Source organism: Labeo rohita, chromosome 15, assembly GCF_022985175.1.
Source record: "Labeo rohita strain BAU-BD-2019 chromosome 15, IGBB_LRoh.1.0, whole genome shotgun sequence".
Lineage (NCBI taxonomy): Eukaryota > Metazoa > Chordata > Actinopteri > Cypriniformes > Cyprinidae > Labeo > Labeo rohita.
Window position 1 is genome coordinate 2,581,993 of NC_066883.1, and position 20,057 is coordinate 2,602,049.

Consider the following 20,057-nt stretch of genomic DNA (forward strand, 5'->3'; position numbering starts at 1 on the left):
AGGTTGAAAAATTGTTAAGAGAAAAGATGCAAATACCACACACCGGATGTGACGAAGCAGATGACGATTGCGGATGTTTAGCGTAGCAGATCGAATTCCCCGATTGAGTAATGTCGCTGATCGAGTCGATGGCGAATAATGACTGTAAACAGCTCCGAAATAAAACAGACAAACGATAGCGAAATACATTATCGTTACCAAAAGGTAAGACGAGCGTCTCAACGGTTTGTTATTTATTCCTGACCTGCCAGTTTGAGGTTTCACTTTCCTTAGTGCTGAGCCCAGTTTTATCTAATACTTAATTATGTTTCCTTATTGTGTGTTTAGTTAATTAATTACATAACACGTGGGTTAGACAACTAATGTATTTTAATGTAACGCTATTTTCATAAACAGAGCCGCGTGTTTCGACGTCTTCCGGTTTCTCTCTCTCTGTTTCAAGACATTTTGTCAGCATGACAGAATTACATATTCATTCAGTCGTACTGCCAAAGACTTTACACTGCATACAGCTAAAAACATGTACCCGACAAGTAGATTACAAATTGCAAAGCATTGTAACACTCCAAAAACATGCTTATATACACCTTTACACACGAACACACGAGAAAGTGCTGTGAAGGAAGAAATAGAGCAGCTTGTGATTTTGATGACATATCCTTGCATATCCTGAAGTCTGGGCAGGACTGAACAAACTTGTTTAGTCACGTGGTGTTTTTGGTGTCTCATATGTTGAACTGGTTTGAACTGAAGTTCAGCTCCAGCTGTAATTAAACACACCAGAAGCGACTAATGAAGGACTCACTTGAAGGATGTCTAGAATTTTTCCTCCATGCAGGTGTTTTGGAGCTGCACTTTGTTTAGGAGTGGAGCTTGACACGTGCACCGTAGAGCCGAATGAGTTCTGTAACCAGTTTATTATGAAATATCTTCATCCAGATACTGATTGGGATGTCCATTTTGATATTTTTCTTCGCTTATACAGTTATACTAAAATATTATTCAGTGTAACAACAATTACATTTTGCTCACATTTTACTTTTGCTGTTACATAAACAAAATTTTGACAATCTAGCATCACGTTGTTCCAAACCCGTTTCTTTTTTATGCTGAACACATACGAAGATATGTAAATATTTAATGATTTATTTAATATCAGCGATGTGTTTGTGTTGTGTTTTTTTCCCGTGCAGCTGATCTGATGTGGAGAGTGTGTTTTGCTGATTTCTCCGGGCTGACATGGCATCCTCCCCCCAGATGTGTCTCAGCCTCTATCATCTGCTGCTCCTCACCATTTCACCACTGCACAGCCATTCCTTCTTCTTTCCCTCTCAAACGTCCTCTTCCTGCGGTCCGGGCCGGTCCTGGGCGGTGCGGCTCGACGCGGGCTCTGTGAAAGCGGGGCATTCGCTGGACAGGCTGGCCCAGAGTGTGGCGGAGGAGGTGGGCCTGGAGAATCACGGGCAGATCGGGCAGCTGGAGGGACACTACCTGCTCTGCCAAGGACTGGAAAACTCCGCAGATGCTGACTCGCACTCGACGATGTCCGCTCTGGATCAGAACCCTCATGTGCTCTGGCACTCACAGGAACACATCCTCAGACGGTCCAAGAGGAGCGTGAGCTTCAATGACCCGAAATATCCCAGCCAGTGGCACTTGGTGAGTATTGTGTCGCGTAAGCCAGTAAATGGGGCCCAGTGATTTCCACAATGTGGAAAATGTGGACAGAATCGCAGACTGCAATAAAAAGTTGGACGTTTGGATGAATAAATCACAAGTAGGTCTGTGCACTCACTCATATCATGATCTGGACTAGGGTCTTTGATGAAGCACAAAAAGACTATTTAGATGTGAAGTCTGCGGGTTGTATTGTCCAAGTTTGCTCTACTACTCGTAATGAAACATCAGCACACCACATTTCATTTGGGAAATCTTTCCTTCGATATTCACAGAAACCTGATGGCCTTCACAACAACCTGTCTGAATAAAAGTTGGGTTTAATTTGAAGGAACATGAACATATTGCTATGGAACAGTAGAAAGTGCTATTCAAAGAAATACTACTAAAAACATCTACTTTTAAACTTTATTTAAAGAATAATCACAATTTTCTCCATGGCTTAATTTTAAACGTAAACTTACATTGTGGACTTTGTTGCAAAACAAAAGAACAAACAAACAAATAAATAAATAGATAAATAGATGTTTTAAATCACATTCACATTTTAATTAGATTTGTTTGATTTGCATTTTTAAAAGATTTAGAAGTAAAAAGCAAAAAGGTTAATGTTTTATGCCTTCATTTGAATTCCTAACACTGTTAGATAATACACTGTTTGATGATAAATTTGTATTGAATCATAAAAAAATTAATTAATTAAAAAAAATAATTAAAAGAAAATTAATTAAATAACCCACAGAATTTCTTTTAAAAAATACAACAAAATATTTCATAGGGCCTTCTTACTTTTAACTTGTTTTAGTTTTATGAATTCAGTTGATTAGACATACTTTTTAATTATTATAATACAATAAAGCTTTAAAATGGAATTAACTGAAAAATGAAAACAGAAAACATGATATTTGGTTAAAAAAAAAATAAATAATGATAATAATAATAATAATAATAATAAATAAATAAATAAATAAATAAATAAATAAAATACCAAAAATCCGTAAGTAAATAAAATATATTTCATAGGGCCCTATGTTATGTTTTTTTGTTTTAACTTTTAATTAATTGTTGTTCAGTTCTGTACAATTTCAATTAATTAGACATGCTTTTTGATGATTAATTTCATTTAACAATTAAAATGGAATCCAGAAAAATAAAAAAAATGAATGAATAACATTAAATTTGGGGGAAAATAACAATTTCATAGTGCAGTAAGTAAAAATGCATCACGTTTGGCTCAAAGCTGTCAGATTTTAGCCATCTCACCTCTCCACATTTGTGTTTACAGCACAACGATGTGAAACATGGAATGGACATCAATGTGACTGGTGTTTGGGAGCGAAACATCACTGGCGTCGGGATCACAGTGGTTGTGGTGGATGACGGTGTTCAGCACACACTGGCAGATATTCAGCCCAACTATGTGAGTCAAACACCATATGACACAGCAGTCGCACGGGTTCAATATGCGCTACACTCTGTATGCAGCATCAGTGGCAATTACTAGAGAAAATTTTGTTTGAAAATGAGTTCATTAAGATGCGTAGAATGCAGATTCAGAGTAGCAGTAAACAATAATATATTCATTGTTTAAATCAGAATCTGTCACCACAGTACTGGGTTAACAAATGTTTAACGTTTGACAAAAAGTCACACTTTAAATCATCTCTAAGGGTTTTATGTGGCCAAGTGCCACAAATCTTGTCAATAGAGTGTATGATGTATTGACCAGGTGGAGGTTTATTGTGTGATTGGTGTTTTTCTAGAGTCCTGAGGGTAGTTATGATCTAAACTCGAACGACCCTGACCCCATGCCTCATCCTGACAGCCACAGCGACAACCATCACGGCACACGCTGCGCTGGGGAGATCGCCGCCGTCTCAAACAACAGCTTCTGCGCTGTAGGAGTCGCATACGGATCAAAAGTGGCAGGTTGGTGTTTTCTGTATGTGTTACGATAAAAATCAAACCTAGGACTAATTCGGGAAAATTCTTTTTATCTTTAGTCAGAATTATTACCCTTTCACATAAGCACAAATCAAGAGAACGCCAACTCACATGGTTAATTTTACATCATCTGTTTTCCTGATGTGTTATTGTTCTCATATAAATAAACACAATACATTCTGAAAACTAGTGCAACAAACAGCTTCTCTCAAAAGCGGAAGCTAATGTTTTCAGGATAAATATCCAACAGGTTATGTGGACTTACTTGAGAGAAACCTAAATCGTGATTTGGAATATGATTTATCATGCATCCCTAATTAAACACATTCTAAATGAATCATCTTGGAGATTAATTGCTTTAAGTTGAATGACTTCTTGTATTCTTCATTTGGGTAAAAGTCTGATAAAGACAAAAACTGGCCAGATTAGAATCATTGCAACATTCACAATGTTGGTTCATTTTAATATTACTTTTACATCATTTGTAATGTTGTCTACATTGTCTATTAACTGCACGTGTGTGCGTGTCCTTGTAGGCATCAGAGTTTTGGACGGGCCCCTCACAGACAGCATGGAGGCTGTTGCTTTTAACAAGCATTACCAAGTTAATGACGTCTACAGCTGCAGGTCTGAAGAATTTGTACTGTGATAGATATTTTAACACAGTTTATCACGCAATTAATTTAATGTATTTGCTTTTGTTGTTAGGACTTGATGTGCAGTACTGTCATTCCTACTGTGGCATTTGTAATATTTATTTTCAACTGATTGCAATTTTAGTAGGCCGATTAAAACAAATAGTGGTGGTAGGTTCCGTTTGTTAACATCAGTAAATGCTAACAATAATAATGTTTCTGCAGGATTTATGCATTTTTATATTACTTTCAGCATTTGTTTGAAATTCAACATTGTAAAATCAAAAGCTGTATCTGTTAACATGAATGAACAGAGAACATCTGTACTTTTACTAACATTAGTTATTGCTGAAGTCTTTATATTGCTCATTGTTAGTTCATGCTAGATAATGCGTGAACTACTAGTTCATAATACATTAACTAATGTTAACTTATGTGAGTTTTAATTTTAGAATGTATTCTTTTGTCCTGTAGTTGGGGTCCAGATGACGATGGCCGTACAGTTGATGGACCGCATCCTTTAGGCAAGGTTAGTCTGTCTGAATCTTTTCATTTGCATTTCATCAAAGTAATGCATTTAATTATGGAATTCAGAACACGTACGTCATTCACCATTTGGTTCTCTGTACTTTTGCCAAGACAAAATGCTGGTGCTTCAGCCTTTACACATGTGACATTAAATGGCTTCAAAGAGGTTCTTTTAAAATAAGATGCATTTTTGCCATTACAAATATTTTTTTTTTTATTTTGCAACCCCAGGGTTCAGCTGGGAGTGGTTTTGAGTACTTAATTCAAACTTTAGTCCGATTTCTTCGTTTTTCCACAGGCGGCGCTGCAGCATGGAGTTATTGCAGGCAGGAGAGGCTTCGGTAGCATATTTGTTGTCGCCAGTGGTAATGGAGGACAGTATGAAGACAACTGCAACTACGATGGCTACGCTAACTCCATCTACACCGTCACCATTGGTAATGAACTGCTCTCTCATATCAGTTACGAATGTCTAAACCTTGTTGATCAAAGCTGTCAGGAGCATTTCTGATTGAGATTTCAGCCCAAAATTAAAAACAAAAGAAAATATTTCTTAATTTCATATTTTTTTCAACTTTTGGATTTCTATATTTGTTATATAGCATTAAAGGGATAGTTTACCCAGAAATGAAAATCCCCAGGTCATCAAAGAGGTGAGTTTCTTCAGTAGAACAGAAGAGAAGATTTTTGAAACCGTGGTTACAGTGATTCATAAAGTGCATGTCAATGGCTGCCGTCACTCTGAGATTCAAAAAAACATATACAGGCAAGAAGAAATGAAAACCTGCGGCTCCTGAAGAAATATTGCAAGTGCAAGAAACCGAACATTATTTACAACATTATTATCTGTAATCCAGAGTCTCAAGCAAACAGTTCGGTTCACAAGCAAATCGTTCTTTTGAACCGGTTCTTTTTTTTAATGAAATAGATGAAGCAGTTCACCAAATCTTACCAGGCACTTGTGAGATTGATCTGATCACAGACTGATCTTTCCGGTTCATAAGACCACAATATATTATCAGGAGCCATTAGTATTAATTTTGTGTTCAGTGATTTGCCTTTTTTTTAAACTGATGTTCTACTGAAGAAACAAAGTCATCTACATCTTAGATGGCCTGAGTGTCAGTAAACTAACAGCAAATTTACATTTTTGGGTGAACTGTTCCTTTAAGAAAATGAAAGCTCTTTTTTAAATAGTAAATGATGGTGTGTAATTGCAGGAGCGGTTGATGAGAATGGCAGAAAGCCGTTTTATGCAGAAGAGTGTGCGTCTATGCTGGCCGTCACATTCAGCAGTGGGAGCAGACAGCTGCGCAGTATAGTGAGTATCAGCATAGCCTGTTAAAATATGCTGTATTATAGCATTATAAATAGAGCATATGTATTGTGTGAAAGAAAATGTCTGGTCGAACAAGCCCTTTTTGCTCCCATCACTTTGGTGAGATGATTTGATTGTTAATTTAAGTTGCAATATGTCAGAATAAGTCCCACCTTCTAAATAAAAGATCTAGTCAGCTACTGGTAAGGTCATTGCATCACTGCAGCATCTATTAGGGTCTCTGGTAGTTCTGGACGACTGGATGCTCAAATGATTGGAGAAGTCCTGCATATGTCACCACAGATGATTTCACCAGAGGATCCAGTTATGAGATTTTAGATTTAGTTTTCTGATACATCTCTTTCAGGTGACTTCTGACTGGTCGCTGCAGAGCGGCACAGGCTGTACGGACGGCCACACAGGCACTTCCGCAGCTGCTCCTCTGGCAGCAGGAATGGTGGCGCTCATGCTGCAGGTGCGGCCGTGTCTCAGCTGGCGGGACGTCCAGCACCTCATAGCCTACACAGCGACACAGGTATCACATCACTCTTTATTTAATGTGTAGACAGGGTTCCCACACATCCTGGAAAACCTGGAAAATTTATGACTAATTTTCCAGTCCTGGTAAACACATGGAAAATGAGAGAAAATGGAAAATGTCCTGGAAAATCTTTAGTTGTCCTGGAAAATTATTATTAAAAAAGGAATTGTGTTCTCCTTTAGCCAAGCCCGAAACAAATAACAGCTAGTAGTAGAAAATGTTTGAACTGCCATAAATTGTAACTGGCCAGTTTCTGCTCCAAACGCGCAATTAGCAGTCAGCTCTTTTGTTTTATTTCAGCTGATCTCTGTTCCGGACTTACATCAAACTGTATTGCAAGCATTTTTCAAAATGTCATTTGTGTAGAAATATTACAGAGTCTGTGGATAGGACATTAACAAAGGCCAGAGATGCTGAAGATGAACGCAAAGACGAGAAAATCCTGGCAGAGCAAGCTCACTGTTCACGATGCGCAAAATATTGGAAGTGGAGTGGAGGGGGGTGTATACATTTATATGAATGTATCTCTGAGGTGAACTCAGAAAAGCTTAGATGGTATTTTCTTTTCATGGGAAATGCTGTATCGCTGCTGTTCCATAAGCTGTTGTGCTGTTTTTGTTTCCTGCAGATATTTTTTTGTATTAAGTTAGACCACTCTGTTTTTACTTCAGATTTTGAAATTAGATCAAAAACTGCTCATGTATGTAGAATCTTTCTTTCTTTTCATATCAGAATATATTTCTTAATTTTGGTCGATATGATGTAATTCAGATATCGATAAGAACAGTGTTTAAAAAAGCCTTAGAATCACTGCCTAGAACGCCCACAACAGATGTCTATACAAACTTCTGAAAAATGAATTTGCCAAGTCCATGAAACCTCCTTCTATAAAACTATAAAATATTTTAGAGAAAGTGGTACAAATAAATTAATGCTCACTTTTTATTTGTATTTAGCCTTCATACAAACAAGAAATGAGAAATCACCATCAAATAGACTTTCAGACTCACCTTATTAATATTGATATATTAAACTAAACTACAGTATAACATAGGCTGATTATTCTTATAGATTGAAACAAAAGTGCTTCAGCCGGGATAAAGAGTATGAAAAGTTCTGCCGAAAACAGAAAAAAAAAGAGTGAGCAAGAGGGAGAGTTTTTACTTGATCCTTTTAAAGCAACGCTTAATTAAAAATATTTAAGGGACACATGCCAATACTTTTAAATATTTTCTTTAATATTATTGTTAGCATAAATAATGAACTGATTTAATTTATTTTTATTTTCAAATAGGTAAATAAAATTTATAGTTAAGTCATGGCCATAAACTGTATGTTTTTTTTTTTTTTAAAGACTTCTCAAGAGAAGAATATATTACGTTAGGGCATTCTCCTCATCTTTTATTCCTGCCATAATTAAAATAAAAATGTCCTGGAAATGTCCTGGAAAATGATCACCGAAAAAGAGTGGGAACCCTGATAGAATACACTATTTAAAAAACTGTCCATATGTAAACCTGTAATTAACATATACATTTTTAAGCAGTATCACATGAGCAGGAGTGATGCTATTCTGAATATCAGCTGTAACAGCCGTGTTGTCATTCAGTTCTATAAACCAGTAAATGATTTAAAAGACTATAAATTAACATACCGACTTATGTCGGCAAATGAGACTTGACCACATGACCAATGACCACAACCTACAGGGGTTGGACAGTGAAACTGAAACACCTGGGTTTAGACCACAATTAGTATGCCGTTTGGCCTCCTTTTGCAGCCAATACAGCATTATTTCATCTTGGGAATGACAAATACAAGTCCTGCACAGTAGCCAGAAGGATTTTGAGCCATTCCTTTCGCAGAACAGTGGCCAGGTCACTATGTGATGTTGGTGTATGAAAACATTTCCTGACTCGCTCCTCCAAAACACCCCAAAGTGGCTCAATAATATTCAGATCTGGTGACTGTGCAGGCCGTGGGAGATGTTTAACTTTACTTTCATGTTCATCAAATCACTCTTGTCACCAGTCTTGCTGTGTGTATTGGTGCATTATCATCCTAATACACGGCACCACCTTCAGGGTACAATGTTTGAGCTATTGGGTGCACATAGTCAACCTTCACACTCTGCTCTTATTGGTGGAATGTGCGATCAGTAAAGACTGGCCACCAGGCTGCATAAATATAGCCATGAAACCTCCAACACTATATTGGCCAGTGTTTCAGTTTCATTGTCCAACCCCTGTACATCTCTGCAGTCAGTTACAGATGAGCTAAACCAAAAAAAAAAAATTGCCTTACACTGTATTTTACTAACATGCTAAAAAATGATAACAGTAATTTATTCAATGAATAATAACTTTTTACTTGCCCCTCCATCCTTTAGTGCCATTCTGATTGCAAGAAACAGCATGAAAGGCCCCAATGCACTGATAATGTTTAGCCTATTTTCTACTGGATTCATCATGCGTGTTGTTCAGTTAAATAATCAAAAGTACATATGTAATTGCACAACTGCTTGTCTGAAATTGTCATGTAGGGGTGATGATATGGTCAGAATCATGGTTTAAGTCATTTTAAATCATTGTAAACTGTGTACTATCATAATATTGCAACAACATTATTTCCAGCTAAAATATCTATATCACAATTTCAGAGACCACTGAAAATTCACAGTTCTTCATACCAATAATAATATCACAGCGAAAAATAATACGAAGTTAACTAATGTCAGTACTAAAATAAGACCAATGTTATTTGCACGAATAATGTTAATTGTAGTGGTTTTAATAATGATGTTATTTTAATACTGAGGTGTGTTTACATCTTTAGCATGACGGTGACGTTCAGGCTGACTGGGGAATTAATGGAGCCGGTTTCCATCACAGTCACAAGTACGGCTTCGGATTGCTGAACGCCTGGAGGCTGGTTAATGCTGCCAAGGTAGATCCATCATAGCAGTGCTGCTTTCAGAGGAATACAGGCTTTATGAAGCAGCTGAGAGTTTGTATCTGTGTGTCTGACAGGTCTGGGAGTCCGTCCCGTTTTTGGTGTCCTACCAGAGCCCAGTTTTAAAGGCCAATGAAGACATCCCAGCCTATCCCAAAACTCTCACTCACACTTGGAATGGTAAGAGATTTATGTGGAGTAGGTTACTGAAATTAAATTATTGCTATCACCTTAGTTTAGGGAGCAGTTCTCACTATTAACTAGTTGTTTATTAGCATGCATATTACTAGCATATTGGCTGTTTATCAGTACTTGTAAAGTACATATTCTGCATAGTCATATTTTAGATCCCTTAATACATAAATTTAACAACTACCTTACTAACCAATTAATAAGCAGCAAATTAGGAATTTACTGAGGCTAAAGTTGTAGTTAATAGTGAGAATTGGTTGCCAAACTGAAGCGAGACCAAATTATTTACTGTTTTTTGATCTAATATGTAATTCCAAACAAACCATAAAAAGGGCTATTATGACCGCTGTGTGCTCTGTTAATGGATCCTTGCCACAGACAGCACTTGTCTGCCCTTATTTGGAAATGTTAGTCGGCGTTTATGTGTTCGAGTATACAGTGGAAGTGAAATGTTGCTTCCCTTCTCAATTGCGCTCATATCTTTCGTGCTCTTTTCCTTTTGTCTCTTTCTGTCTTCAGTCAGTTGGTTGAATTGGTGCAGTTCTTATATTTTGACAGTTGCTCTGTCTCAGAAAAAACTTCTAACAGAGTTGGTCATGGAAAATGTTTGTCCACTAACACATTAAAATGCGACTTTTGAAACTGAGCATCATAAGATGGACAGGACTTCTGCAGCATCATGAGCACACCGCTGATGAAGCACAATTTCAGTCCTTGTTTGTTTTTTCTGTTTATCCTTTTCAGTTATGCACTAAATCATTTAATTAAAGCTTTTGTGCGAGTTATTAATAGTTACTATTAAAATGACAGATTACTTAACAGCACTCTTTATGTAATGTGGCAAAGTTGGATCAAATTACAGATGATGTTACATAATGCATTTAGCAGTGGTGTACAGAAACAAAGTAGTCTTTCTTCGTAACTGTACTTAAGTACTTTTTTCACGTATCTGTACTTTACTAGAGTAGTTTTATTTTGAGTGACTTTTACTTTTACTTCGCACACATGCACACGTGTTATTAATGCTGTGAAAAGTAAGTTACTAATGTCGAATTTTAGGATTAATTATTGTAACTGAAAATCATATTTAGGTCAAAACTGTCCATTGTTTGTGAATAAAATCTGCTGTAAAGGGTGAAACCCACTGAAATGCTTGAATTCAGACACATCAACATCAGTGTCTCTATGTTTTAAGTCAAAAAACGAAACATTCAAATAACACAGATTAAATAAAATAACTCATGCACGTTCATATTCCCTACTGCTGTAACGTTAGTGGTTTTATTAAAATGCTACGCATATGACGTCTGTATTTGTATTGTTTATCAACAGTATACATTTTTATATTGTTTGGATCAACTAGCAGAGTAGACAGATATGAATGTTTATTCATAACCATACTGAAAATAAGTAAATATTGTTAGCTGATGGTAACTGTTTAGCCAACAAGCTTGCTTGTTCTAAGTTGACGTAATTTTTTAGATATAAAGTCCAAATATTTTTATTCAACCACCTTATGTCTGATTTTCTTACTGGTGAAAATTGGATGGTCAGATCTGTTTTCTCTCAGGTACATGGCAGTGTAAGCTTCACAGTGAATATTACTACAACACTCTCGTCAACATAGTCCATATCAACAACAAAAATATATCTTGACTCCATATATTGATTATTTTGGGAAAAATATTTTGAGCAGTAGAATTGTAAAAAAATATATATGCTAGTATAAAATTAAAGTAGCCTAATAAAGCTGCAAAGTAAATGTGTCTGTCAGGACTTATTTAGTACATAAAACTAAAAAAGGAGTACTTTTACTTTTACTTGAGTAATGTTTTATTACACGTATCTGTACTTTTACTGAAGTGCTTGATTTGTGTACTTTGTCCACCACTGACTATGCAATACATTTAGAATTTAGAGTCCAAGAATTCTAGTGTTTAGAAAGAAACATATTTGTTATTATGTATCCTAAATCCTCACAGTCTAAATGTGCAAACAGGAAAAAATATGCATTTAATTTTTTTTCAGAAATATATATTTTTGGAATGTTTGTTGCATTTTCAGACTGTAAAATAAATAGACAAATTACAACAAATCTAAATAAAAAAGCTATTATATTTGACAACTTAAAATTTACCTTAAATGTACAAACAAACCCAGTGAAAGTAAGAAGGCAGCAATGAAACACTGGGTCAGGGTAGTGCCATATTTAATTTCTGACAGGAATGAAAACAAGGCTGTGAGGGATTGGAGTACATTGTGGATTGTGCTGTCCTTAGTAAAAAATGATAGAGTTAAAATGCATTTATTTTATACTAAGTATAGTTCAAGTCTGTTAACATTTTTACTGACATATGTGACCAGTCATAAGGGTCAATGTTTTGAAATTGAGATTTATAAATCATCTGAAAGCTGAATAAGTAAGCTTTCCATCAATGTATGGTTCAACTTTAAATCACCTTTAAAGTTGTCCAAATTAAGTTCTTAGCAATGCATATTACTAATCAAAAAAGTAAGTTTTGAAATATTTACAGTAGGAATTTTACAAAATGTCTTCAGGGAACATGATCTTTACTTAATATCCTAATGATTTTTGGCATAAAAGAAAAAGCAAAAATTTTGACCCATACAATGTATTTTTGCCTATTGCTACAAACATACCCCAGCGACTAAAGACTGGTTTTGTGGTCCAGGGTCACATATAGCTCGAGACTTACTGATATAAAAATTGTAATTAAACTTTATTTGTAGTACTACTTATGCACAATGCACATTTCTTAATACTATGCCTAAAATAAGTTTTAATGTCACTGTTGACGCATTGTATGATCTTTAAATAATATCGGTCTTTAAATGCAAAATATTTAAACTGTAAATAAAGTATACTTGCAGTAGTTCCAAAATATACTTAATTATATCTGTAGTTGGACTTCAGCACCACTTCTGCACAATTAAAGTGCATTAAGTACAAAAAAGTTGTTCCAATTTAGCAGACTTTAAAGGAGAAGTCCACTTCCAGAACAAAAATTGACAGATAATGTACTCACCCCCTTGTCATCCAAGATGTTCATGTCTTTCTTTCTTCAGTCATAAAGAAATTGTTTTTTGAGGAAAACATTTCAGGATTTTTCTCCATATAATGGACTGATATGGTGCCCCGATTTTGGACTTCCAAAAAACTGTTTAAATGTGGCTTCAAACGATCACAAATGTGGTTGTAAACAATCCCAGCTGAGGAAGAAGAGTCTTATCTAGCGAAACCATCGGTTATTTTCATAAAAAATAATACAATTTTATATACTTTTCAATGTCAAATGCTCGTCTTGTCTTACTCTCTCTGAACTCTGTTTTTGTTCTGGTTCATGTCAGTTAGTGTATGTCAAAATAACATCTCATGTTCTCCCTCAACTTCAAAATGGTCCTATATCGCTGTTTTACCTTTTATGTTAAGGGTGTTTGATCTTTTTTGTATGTTCACTTTGCAAAGACTGTGTTGGTACTTCTGCAGTGATGTAGAATGATTTTGAAATGATTTTTGAAGTTGAGGGAGAAAATATGATTGGAGTTTTTCGACATACCCTAACTGTCTTGAACCAGAATACACAGAGTTCAGAGAGAGACAGACAAGACGAGTTTTTGAGTTTAAAAAGTATTTAAATTGTATTTTTTTTTTTTTTTTTTTTAAATAACCAATCGTTTTGCTAGATAAAGCTGCATTTAAACTGCATTTTGGAAGTTCAAAATCGGGGCACCATATCAGTCCATTATATGGAGGATATTGGAGGAGAATAGCATTTTAAAAGAAATAAACTGTTCTGGAAGTATTCGCTCATTTCATTCATAAGTAGGTTTATACACAGTGACATGCTTTCATTTATTTGAGTATGAAACAGAAACTGTGCCTGTCTTTTTTTCCTTCTTGTGACTTGAGGAAAATGTAGGATGGGGTTTGGTTTGTCAGTTGGATCATTGTCATTTGCTGTTTGCTTTTGCGTCAGAGAAGAGATGTTATTGTCAGTTTGGATTTCATGGTGGGGTTGTGTGCAGTGTTTGTATCTCTCACATAATGAACCTTCTGCATTTTGTTGTTGTTTATACCTTTTTCCAGTTGTTTACCATGATGAACCGATTACTCTCGTTCTCTCTCTCTTTCTCTCTCACTCTGAGAGAAGATCATTTCCCTATATGGTCAGAGAGTGCTGAGCTTGTTTTAGTGAACCTCTCTGAGGAAATGCCATGGAGTTAGTGTAGCCTAATGTAGAATTCAGAAAGGGCTTGGAAATGGCACTCTTCTCTTTCAGCAGTCGTTAATTCATGCTGTTACTGGAGTTATTTTTTTGGTGTTATTTTTAAGTATTGATGTGAACGTAGCAGCAGCGTAACTGCGACAGCAGGAACATGTCAAACTCACATACTGGCTTTGTTGCTGTAGCTCTGTATAGAAATAAAAGTGATTTCTGAGTTACTAAACTTTCAGTAACTGCTGTAAAGTATGAAATGGTTAGCAGGAAGCACTGGGAATTATTACAAACTTGATCATCATTAAAATCTCATTTGCACAGGAAAACACTGGTGCAGAGCCTGTTTTGGAAATGTACTCTGTCTTAAACTATTAAATCAACATGACCTTTTGCAATGTAGTCTCTTTTATGAAGCTGCACAAAATAATTGGACGGAATTGCTCATCTGTTTAACATTTGTCTGGTTTCATGTTTGACTAAAACCTGATTATTTAACGGTTTGCATGTTGGTCGACTCCCTAATACGTAGATTTATTTCTGCTTTTTTTTTTTTTTTTTGTAATTGCTTCATATCAATGATGAAATGAAAATCAGTTCAGGTTTTGATTTTGCATGTTTCAACTGGTTTAGTTTAATGCAATCTAAAGCTAAAGGATTATTAACATTTCTCATTTGAACACCTTTGTTCCACAGTCACGCAGTCTGAGCTGAGGCAGTCGGGCATGCAGACGCTGGAGCATGTGTCTGTTACTGTGACTATCGTTCATCCGCGCCGCGGGGAACGTGGAGATCTGGCTCATCTGTCCAAGTGGAATGAGCTCGCTGATCGGAGCCAGGAGACCGCTGGATGTGTGAGTGTCCCGACACTTCTGATTCACTTCACGCACATGCCTTCTGAATCTGTGAGATTGGTCTTAAGGCCAGTTTAACACTTTATAATAACTTTCATAAATACATCATTAACAAACATTATAGAATGCTTAACAGATCCTTAGTTAATATATATATTAAAATAGCTTGAAATATGAGATAAGATGCTTGTTAATGCTTAGTAATAAAATTAGTAAACACCTAATATTAAAAAGTAATTATGTAATGTAAAAGAAAATCAGTTAATATGGTCATGCACTTGAAAATCTGCAAATATTTTAACAGGTGTTATACAGGTTTTAAAAGCTTTTTTAGTGCACAAGATTTTTGCTGCTATTGAGGTGTAAGATTAGGGTCAGGTTTGGTGTTATGAGTAGGTTTAAGAATTGGTTAAGTGGTCAGTAGTGTACCTGGGTCAGTTTGATTGCTATAATAGCACACGGTGCATTCTCTTTATGTTGTTTTAAGTATTTTCTTGAAGAATAGATTTGTTTTCTCCTGTTGACGTAGCAATAACGTGTTGAGGTAATAAAACATGTGTTGCACCTAAATGACAATGTGTTCTGTCTTTAGCAAGCATTTGGTTAAATTTAACTAAACACACTTCACACAAACGTTGTTACAGCAGTTCCTGTAAATGTACTGAATGATTAGTAAATGTTTATAAACATGTACAGATGATAAATAGTTTCAACTTCAGATTGGGTACTGCAAAAACATTAGGTAACATTTTATTTTGACAGTCCACTTTAGACATTCTACTAACAGTAAGTAACTTTGCAACTGCATGTCAACTAGTCATTAGAGTATTAGTAGACTGTCTGCTTAATATCTTCTAACACTCTTCTAAACTTTGCAAGTACGTCAACTTGTTCTACTAACAGTCTGCTCTGAGTTAGTAGACATGTAGTTGTAAATGAATGAGAATTAGTTGACATGTAGTTGCAAAGTTACTTATAGTTAGTAGAATGTCTAAAGTGGACTATCAAAATAAAGTGTAATCAAACATTAACAAATTATTAATAAATGATTTGTAAAGATGTGTAATTAGGGTAAATTCAGGTCATTTAGGACACTTTTTGCCAGAGATGACTGATCATAAAGGCACAAATGATTAGTAAACATTTACAAATGATGAAACATCTCAAATTTGATTTGATACTGCAAAAACATGAACAAATAATTAATAAATTTTTTTTGATTTTTTTATTAAAATGTGTAAATGGTAGAAGTCTACACAGCAAACAAGGACTGAATATGTGAACATTACAGACGGTGATTATTAATTAGTTAATGAATAATATGAATGATATGTTAACATAAAGAGTTTGTGAAGTGCCTAAAAATGACTCATTAAGCACATTTTTTTTTCACAACATTTGTAAACATAAAAAAGAGCATTAGGTAATATGTGAACTGAAGTTTAATGACATTTGTAACCATTAACTAATGATCCATAAAGCATTATATAATGTTTGTTATTGATTTATTAAATTGCCAGCATTTAAATTTACAATAAATAATGAGCTGTTAATTATTAGGTCATGTTTAATAAGTTTATTAGTAAACACTGGAAAAAAAGCACATTACCTCATATGTCTAGCTATGTAAATATGTATGAATTAATGTCCACTTCCAGAACAACAATTTACAGATAATGTACTCACCCCTTGTCATCCAAGATGTTCATGTCTTTCTTTCTTCAGTCGTAAAAAATTGTTTTTTGAGGAAAACATTTCAGGATTTTTCTCCATATAATGGACTGATATGGTGCCCCGATTTTGAACTTCCAAAATGCAGTTTAAATGCAGCTTCAAACGATCACAAATGAGGTTGTAAACGATCCCAGCTGAGGAAGAAGGGTCTTATCTAGCAAAACGATCGGTTATTTTCATTAAAAAAATAATAAAATTTAAATACTTTTTAATCTCAAGTGCTTTAATCTTGTCTTGTTCTTCCTGAACTCTGTGTATTCTGTCTCAAGACAGTTAGGGTATGTTGAAAAACTCCAATCATATTTTCTCCCTCAACTTCAAAAATCATTTTAAAATCATCCTACGTCGCTGCAGAAGTACCGACACAGTCTTTGCAAAGTGAACATGCAAAGAAGATCAAACACCCTTAACAAAAAAGGTAAAACAGTGATATAGGACGATTTTGAAGTTGAGGGAGAACATGAGTTTATATCCTAACTGTCATGAACCGGAACAAAAACAGAGTTCAGGCAGAGTGAGACAAGACGAGCGTTTGACATTAAAAAGTATATAAATTGTATTATTTTTATTAAAATAACTGATCGTTTTGCTAGATAAGACCCTTCTTCCTCAGCTGGGATTGTTTACGACTGCATTTGGGATCGTTTGAAACCACATTTAGACTGCATTTTGGAAGTTCAAAATCGGGGCACCATATATTTCTTTACGACTGAAGAAAGAAAGACATGAACATCTTGGATGACAAGGGGGGTGAGTACATTATCTGTAAATTGTTGTTCTGGACGTGGACTTCTCCTTTAAGCATTATATAATGTTTGTTAATGATTTAGTAATGAAAGTTACTATAAAGTGTAACCGACCAGTCTTGTTGTTTGAGCAGAGATATGTCTGGATTGACGGACTGGACCTTTTCCACTGTGCGCTGCTGGGGAGAAAGAGCTGATGGACAGTACAGTCTACGGATCACCGACCACAGTAAGACAACACAGCCTACACATCACTACACAACTCATTTTGAAAAGCACTTGATCCCAAGTGCTTAATCCCAAGTCATTTACTAGCAGTTACTTGACTATTCTTGCAAAAAAGACACAATATAGCCAGCATAATGGAATTTACCAACTGAAAAGGCTAACCTGCTAAACCTGACCTTTTAGCAATGCAGCGTTTTGGTCTTTGCAAAGTGTTTATGAGCAAAACCTGCAGCACTGTCCACAGAAATGCTAGCAGTTATGAACTGAATCAAAATCAGCTTGCAGTGACAAAAAACAGCTTTCCTTTTCTGCAAATGATACTAGAGACCATCCCTAAAAGATTGTGAAGTGACATTAACACCCTATGTTTAGCAAGACCTATGGTTTCCCCGTGAAAGACTACAGTTCATGTTTTGTTAAAGCTTTACTGTAGTACCACAGCATCGATTCTAAATCAGTACCAGAGCCAAAAGAAAACCTTCATATGACCAGTTATTACTTCACTGCACAAAGCTTGTGGTTACAAATGTTTGTTACGGGTTTTTTGAGCATGTCAGCTTAAATAACACTTTAACTTCCAAGCAAGATGTTTTGTATGACTTTGTTTGCAGCAGGGCACAACAGAATTAAAATGGAGCAAAATGATCAGGTCACATATGTAGTAAGAAGAACACATGGATTCTTTTTTTAAGTCAGTAAAGTTAGTTAAACATTAGTTTAAATGTCACAGTTTGGATGAACAATTTTATTCCTTTGAAAACAAGCGATAATAAAAACCTGTCATTTGTGTTTCTGTCTGTCAGAAGAGTCGTCTCTGTCCTCGGGCGTCCTGAAGCAATGGAAAATCACTCTGTACGGCTCATCTCTGTCTCACCAGCAGGTGAAAGAACGACAGAGGTGAGCTATTGAGAACTGATACTCAACATTAACTTGCATTTGCTTGAAGATATTTTAAATACTGAAGAAATGAATGCTCCGACTCTGGTCTGTTAAACAGATTGTTGTACTGTAACGGTCTAGTCCTTCAGTCCTTCCACTGAACCTCAGTAGTGGATTTTACAGTTTACCAGTTTAGTTTTAATACATGTATATGTATGTTTGTTTCACTTGTCAGGGTTGTTGAAGATGCCATGGGTGGACAGTATCTGAACAGCAGTTTTGCTCTTCCCTGCCCTCCTGGCATCGATGTTCCTCCTGAAATTGTGAGCCCGTTCACCTCGAGCAGCCTAAAGGTACGTCTTCCTGAAAGCATGAGAATGATTGCACGCGGTCACATATGTGTATGGCTTAAATGGAACACAATGCATATGTAATTCCACTCGTGTATAAACTGTTAAATGAATATGTAGTGAGTACCATGAAAATGATCATAAGCATGTTTTGTGGTTTGCAGTCTCTCCTGCTGCTGGGCTGTTTCGCTCTCTTCTGGTCGCTCTATTACACTCTCGAGGTGACCCTTACTCACTGGGACTGGCGTGGATGCAGTATGACCAGGACGGGACGGGACAGAGGCTTTCAGGCTGCATCCATGGGCCTAGAGGACAGTCAGGTGGTGGAAATCCAGCCCGAGTTGGACAATGAGGCCAAAGTCCCGCTCATTGCTGCTGATGAGAACACGTAGCACTCAGGGAAAAACCGGACCTTCTGTTCTCCTCTCTTTTGTCTCTTTGTCTCAGTTTCTTTTGTTCGAAATTTCAGGTTGCACTTCACTTTTGTTTAAGCTTGTGAGTTATGCTCTATTTTGAGTTGCCTTCTATTGTTTTATTTGATTTATTTGTTTTTACGTGTTCCTGACAATGTTATCTTATAAGAGTGCCTGACTTGGAGTGCAGTATTTGAAACATATAAGATTGGATGACTGAAAGATTGTATGATGTGATTTGCTGAATGCTGCTGCGTGAATGATATTTTTAGTTTAATATAATGACTTTTTTTTTCTTAATGGTGATGCATTGAATGTGTCATTATTAGGTCTTTTCCGAGTATAAATACCTCCAACACTCGAATTTCACAAGAAAGAGATTGTTTAAAGTCAAGACAGACATTTTACTGATTCTAGGCTTTTCTTTTTTAAACTGAAGTGTGGTATTCTTGTGAACAAGAACCAAGATGTGGTTTGAATAAAAACAAAAAGGGAAACCGTTTCAGTGTCTCTGTTATCTTTGCATGCATTTATGATATCAGACGTGCACTCAATCAACAAAAAATGTTTGCAAACTACGATTTTTTTTTTTTTTTTTTTTTTTTTTTTTTTTGTAATGAGGAGTGGTTGGTGAGAAATCTTTCTATATGACAGGTAGTAAAAAATAAGAGAGATTGGTGACATAAAAGAAAAGTAATTTCATAAGTAAAAAAAAGTTGTTACATTTTGAAGAAAGACATTTTTTTTCCCTTTGGGTTAACATGCACAACAATAAGGCCAGGAATGTGTATTACAATAGAAAATGGGGTTATTTTTCAATGTGATGTT

At 35.7% G+C, this 20,057-nt stretch overlaps 1 protein-coding gene across 1 annotated transcript; it reads left to right on the forward strand.

The window, feature by feature from the left end:
• The first annotated feature begins 67 nt into the window (after positions 1–67).
• pcsk7 (proprotein convertase subtilisin/kexin type 7) lies at positions 68–19,830 on the forward strand. The gene is given in 17 exon segments (XM_051129169.1): positions 68–204; positions 1,194–1,659; positions 2,963–3,097; positions 3,441–3,606; positions 4,158–4,248; positions 4,731–4,785; positions 5,083–5,221; positions 6,005–6,105; positions 6,470–6,637; positions 9,479–9,589; positions 9,673–9,775; positions 14,722–14,804; positions 14,806–14,879; positions 17,494–17,588; positions 18,391–18,484; positions 18,702–18,819; positions 18,981–19,830. Coding segments are annotated over 16 exon segments (2,181 nt in total). The 5' UTR covers positions 68–204; positions 1,194–1,239; the 3' UTR covers positions 19,209–19,830.
• Positions 19,831–20,057: the final 227 nt, after the last annotated feature.